The 5,434-nt window shown below is 64.3% G+C and overlaps 1 protein-coding gene across 1 annotated transcript; it reads left to right on the top strand.

Annotated features, from left to right (window-relative positions):
- Positions 1 to 1,797: 1,797 nt before the first annotated feature.
- Positions 1,798 to 4,999, top strand: LOC113961441 (maestro heat-like repeat-containing protein family member 6; the record flags this gene model as incomplete). Its single annotated transcript, XM_027671754.1, has 10 exons — positions 1,798 to 1,832; positions 2,102 to 2,249; positions 2,495 to 2,682; positions 2,771 to 2,908; positions 3,188 to 3,302; positions 3,474 to 3,611; positions 3,822 to 3,998; positions 4,132 to 4,281; positions 4,440 to 4,541; positions 4,897 to 4,999. Coding segments are annotated over exons 2-10 (1,246 nt in total), but the record flags the coding sequence as incomplete, so codon positions are not given.
- Positions 5,000 to 5,434: the final 435 nt, after the last annotated feature.

The following is a 5,434-nucleotide window of genomic DNA, read 5'->3' as shown; positions in this document are numbered from 1 at the left end:
CTGTCACTGCTCAGCCCAGCACCGCTGTCGCAGCCCTCCAGGGGACATCCATCTCTTCCCTGCCCTTCTTTCTCCTGCAGACGTTTATGAAATTCGTGGGGAGTCGGCGTAGGAAGTCCAGGGTCGCATCAGCTGATGTCGAGGCCCAGCCTGACACCATCCCGACCCAGCTGAAGCCAAAGCCTGATGTCAGCACCGCGGCGACTGCTGGCACAGCAAAGTGTGACACCGCAACCAGTGATCACACAGCCCACTGGGACACCACCTCGAGCGATGCCGTGTCACACTGTGACTCTGCGCTGCCTGGGCTCACGGAGGAGGCCGACGCCACAACGACGGAGGGCGTGGCGAGCACTGACGCCGCGCCTGTTCAGCGCCTGGCCGATGCCCCCAGCCTGGACTTTCTTGGGGAGAGAGCTGTCTCTGCTGAAGTAAGCAGCCTGTGGCCCCCCAAGATGGGTGCACTGGCCCCCTCAGCCTTTGAGACTGGCACAGTGTGCTGGGAAGGGAAGCATTTCTTGGGGGAAGCTGGCCAAGTTGCTCACTCTGGCAGCTCTCCACCTCTCCCCCGCGCATCCTCCAGGCCAGACTGTGGCACTTGGGCACCTGGGGCTACTCAAGGCATCTCCAGTCCCTGGGGCAGGTGCCCTCGAAGCCAGAGGGTGGGACTGGATGAGGCGGAGTATTTCCGAGACTTCTCTCTTGCAGCTGCCTTCAAGGCACGAGTGCAGGACTTGGGGAGCCAAAGCTTTTCCATGGCACCTCTGCTGCAGGCAGCCATAACGCCAGACAGAGACGTGCAGCACAGCCCCCCCAAGTGCCCAAGCTGGCCTGGGTGAAGGAGGAGGAGGAGGAGGAGGAGGAAAGCCCTGGGGCTGCTCCAGCACAGCAGCCTGAAGAGGTGCAGCAGGTGCAGCCCCCGCAGGAGGGTGAGTGCTGGAGCTGGGCCACAGGGCTGCTGGCTGCAGCCCACTTGGCCTCATCCTGTCCCATCCCCTCTAGACATGCCCATGGAAAGGGAGGGGGGCAGAGGGGCTGGGGCTGATCTCCCAGCAGCCGTGCTCCATCCACTGGGCATCCCAGGGCTGGCCCTGCTCCTGGAGCCCAGGCCTGGGCTGTGTTCTCCGGCCTCTCCCACACACCCTCAGCTCTGAGCGCGCTCGCTCTTTGCCAGATGCAGGCCAGGAGCGGACAGAAGAGCAGCTCCGTGCCCGTGGCCGCTTCCGCAGGGCAGCACAGGTACCTGCAGCCATCCCCTCCTGGGCTGGGCCTGCTGTCACTGCTCAGCCCAGCACCGCTGTTGCAGCCCTCCAGGGGACATCCATCTCTTCCTTTCCTTCCTCCTGTAGCTGGTTTGCAGATTCATCAGGTGCATTTGGCGTGAAGAGACCACTTTCATGGCCACTGGGGGCACGGCAAACTTGGACCTCTTCAATGCTCAGACCAGCGCTGCCCTGCTGGATTTGCTTGTGAAGAGCGGTGTCTACAACGGGAAGCAAGTAAGCAGCCTGTGGCCAGGGCTCCAGTGCCCAAGGGATGCTGTGGCCCCTCACGCCGGCTGCGCTGGGCCCCCACAGCCTTTGAGACCAGCAGAGTGTGGTGGCAAGGGGAGCACTTCTTGGGGGAAGCTGGGCAAGTTGCTGGCTCTGGCAGCTCTCCAACTGTTCCCCGTGTCCCCTCCAGGTACCGGCCATAGTCGGGTGCATCCACCAGTGGCTCACGTCCAATGTGTCTGCTGAGCACAGGCTGGACAAGACTCTTGTCCTGCTGACCGAGGCACACCCTGTGGATGTTGCAGTGACCCTGCTGTGCTCTGCCCCAGCCTGTGACAGGTATGGGGCCCACCTGCCTTGAGGGCTCCCCTGCCTTTAGACCCCATCCCCCTGGGCAACCTGTCCCAAATGGTGTGCCAGAGAGATGGAGACTTCCAGGACACTCCAGCTCCTCTCTTTGCCAGCTTTGGCATGTCAGCCCCCAATCCTGAGGCCAGCCTGCCTCCCTGCCCCACAAGACACCATGGCTCTGTCACCTGGGCCCTGCAGATGCCCAGGCCACAGCGCTGTGTCCCAGACGCCCCTGAGCCAGAGTTCTGACTCCACAGAGCTGCTCGCACCATGTGGAGGACGCTCATCTCCTCCAGAGGGACTAAGGAGCCGGTGCTGCAGATCCTCTTCCGTGTGCTGGATTTCTGGCCAGCGCACAGGACACGCACCTCTGATGGGGATGAGAGCGATGTCTTTGCCCTGGCTGTGAGTTTATTGAGCTGGCCTCTGATCACCCCCAGCTTGCCTCTGGGATGCCTTTTCATTCTCCCTCACCACTGCTTCTCCCTGCCCCAGGCACTGGGCTGCAACCCTGGCTTAGGGGCAAGTTCAGGGCCACCAGGCCGGGGGATCCCCCTGTGTCTCCCCTGGCCTCTCCCTGCCATGCTGGGGCCCTGCCACATGGACATCTGGGCCCTGAGAGCTGTCTCTGGGTGCTTTGTCTTTGGCAGGCAACTGTGGCACTCTGGGAGATCCTCCAGCTGCACTGGTGCCCAGGGGGAGTGAAGAACAATTTGCCCCGCCTCCTTCTGACTCTGCTCTTCCAAGTTTTCATCAGCACAGAGGAGATGTCAGAGGAGGTCGAGACCTTCTGGGGGCGATGCCGGGAGCAGCACAGCCTTCCCCCCAACCCCAACAGGTGCTCCATCCCAGTCCTCTCTCCCTGCCATGCCCTCGGGGCTGGGGCCAGGGCTCTGCGCCTGACCTGGGCTGTGCTCTGCACACAGGTTTGCAGTGCAGACTGTGAAAGCCCTGCTGCGCCAGCTGCTGGATGAGGACATGTTGATGGTGATCGATCGCAAGTGTGGCTGGGACACGCTCCTCAAGGCTGACACCCACCACTATGCAGTGGGTCTGCTGGCCAGGTGAGAGCCCTTTCTCCCCACTGCCCCCGGCATTTCTGCCCTGTGCACAGGCCACCCCACACAGGGCCCGTGCTGCTGGGCCAGAGGGCCTTGGCAGCCAGGGATGGCTGAGCAGAGTGGCAAAGGCGGAGAGGGGCGGCTGCACAGGAGGAGCCACCTCCCAAAGCGCCCGTGTCCCCTCCCGGGCTGGTGGCCAAAGACCAGGCCTGTGTGAGTCAGTCCCAGGAGAGCTTTGCCCCCCTGGCTCAGGGTCTCTGGTGCCTTTATTCCCCCTTGCAGGGAGCTGTGCCGTATCTCCCGCTCCTTCTGCCGCAGCATCGCCGTCAGCCTGCTCCCGCGGCTCAGCAGGGAAGAGCCCCTGTGGGAACTGCCTGCCCTGGCGTTCCTGGTGGAGGTGAGCCTGATGGCAAGTGCTGCTTGGCCCAGCTGCCTCCCCCTCTCTGCCCTCTCACAGCCGCAGCCGCCTGGGACGGTGCCTGCACCCTGTGCTGCTGCCTGGGCCCAGCCCCGGGTGGGTCCGGGCTCCTGCCGGCCGGGCACCCCGTCACTGCTCCCTGCCTTTCAGGTGCTGCACTGCCTGAACCCCAGACAATGTGGGCTCAGCGTCCTGCAGATTATTTCAAGGCGCCTGTGCAGGGAGTGCCCCGAGAGGCGTCGCCTGGCGCTCCGAGGCCTGGTGGTGATCAGCAAGGCTCCCGCAATGGTGAGCAGGGGGCAGGGGCTGAAGCCGGGCCGGCAGCGTGCGGCTGTGCAAGGCAGTAGCTTGGCCTTGGCTGGCCTTTGGCAGCTGCGGCAGTTGCTCCCAGCTCTCCTCCTCCCCGTTCAGCTGCCCAACTCCTTTGGGATGCGCCTTTGGCCTCTGGGCCCTGCGGCAGCAGCGTGGGGCTGCGCCACAGCATTGTGTTCCACACAGGCTAAGAGCATCTGGAGCCTGAATGAAAGCCTCCTGGAGCTACTGCAGGATGCAGACAGAGACGTGGTTCGGTTGACCCTCTCTGCGTTCATCAATGTGCTGCACTTGAAAATCATCCAAATATCCAGCCCCACTGCCCTGAAGATGCTTGAGGCGCTGGGGCCACTCTTTGACAATGTAAGGCTCTGTGCCCCTCATCGTGGGCACTGAGTGCTGCCAGGAAACTTTGGGCCCAGTATCTTTTCAGGCCTGTGCCCCGGTGGGCCTAGAGAAGCCAGGGCTGAGGTCTTTTGCTCTTCCTTTGCAGCAGGAGCACAGCCAGCTGCAGCAGCTCTCCATGCTCCTCTTCCGGGAGGTGATGGAAGCAACAGAGAGGAACAAAAGCCTAAAGCCACATGTCTACCTGAGGCTGGTGCCATTCTACTTCAACTGGCACGATGAGAACCAGCGTGTGGCAGAGGTGAGGACTCGTGGGCTCTGGTGTCCCCATGGCAGGAGGCTGCTGTGCCTCCTGCCCTGGCCCACGGTCGCCTGCAGCCTCCTCCTGGCCTTGGTGCAGGGATGCAGGTGCTGTGCTCTGGGCTGCGGTGCCATGGCCCGCTCTCTGTTGCTCTGCAGGCCTCTCGGGAAGCACTGTTTGGTGCAGCCAGGTTCCTGAAGTGGAGGGATCTTGAGCACCTGGTGACCATGGAGCAGCCGTGGAAGTTTGCCGAGTGCCTGGTAAGGACGGCCCCAAATCCCCAGCCCCCGATGCCCAGTGTGTGGGGCTGGCACGGTGCCTGTGCCCCACACGCTGCTCCCTTCCCTGGGGTGTGCTGGCTCTTTTCCAGGCTCCCCTGCCTCCGCAGCCAGGCTGCCATGGAGCCCCGGCCCAGCTGGGCTGTGGGGCAGGGCGGCCCCACGGCTCCCCGGGAGCACCCAGCCCTCTGCTCCCCCCAAAGCCCGGCCCCAGCGGCTGCTGACCGGGCCTCAGGGCTCTGCGGGCAGGGGAGCCCCGTGCTGGGGGCAGGGAGCGCCCGGCCAAGGGGCAGAGCCTGAGCCGAGCCTTCCCTCCGTGCCCTGGCGCTCTTTGCAGCTGGAAAAGGACAGGAGCCGAGTGGGCCAGTACGTGCGCCAGGCCCTGCCGTACCTGGAGAGCCCAGAGGAGACCCTGCAAAAGCTGGCCGTCAAGTTCCTGGGTGAGCCACAAGGCTGGGGTCCCTCCCCGCCCCACTGCAGCTCGGCCCCAGCCCCGGTTGCTGCAGCGGCAGCAGGATGCGGCCCAGGGCATGTGGAGCCCCGAGTGGCCTGGGGCCTGCTGCCGCCCTGGGCCAGCCCAGCCCTGGGGTGTCCCCATGCGGGGGACCTGTGCCTCTGGGGCCCTGACAGCCTCTGTGTTCCCAGGGATCGCCGCCAGGTCCATGGAGCAGGAGCAGCCAGAGCTGCAGCTCATCTGCCAGGGTGAGGGAAGGCACCTTCCAGCTGATCCCCTTGGGCCCTGCTCCCTCCTGGCCATGGCAAGAGCTGGCTGGGATGGCCCGGGCAGGAGGGGCTCCTCGCGTCCCCACACCCCTGGCCTCTCACCTTGGCTCTCTTTCTTTCTCTCCCAGCCCTTCAAGGCATGACTGATGACG

This window comes from Neopelma chrysocephalum, unplaced genomic scaffold, assembly GCF_003984885.1.
Source record: "Neopelma chrysocephalum unplaced genomic scaffold, ASM398488v2 Primary Assembly neopelma1_97198, whole genome shotgun sequence".
Classification (NCBI taxonomy): domain Eukaryota; kingdom Metazoa; phylum Chordata; class Aves; order Passeriformes; family Pipridae; genus Neopelma; species Neopelma chrysocephalum.
This window is presented reverse-complemented; position numbering and strand designations above follow the sequence as displayed.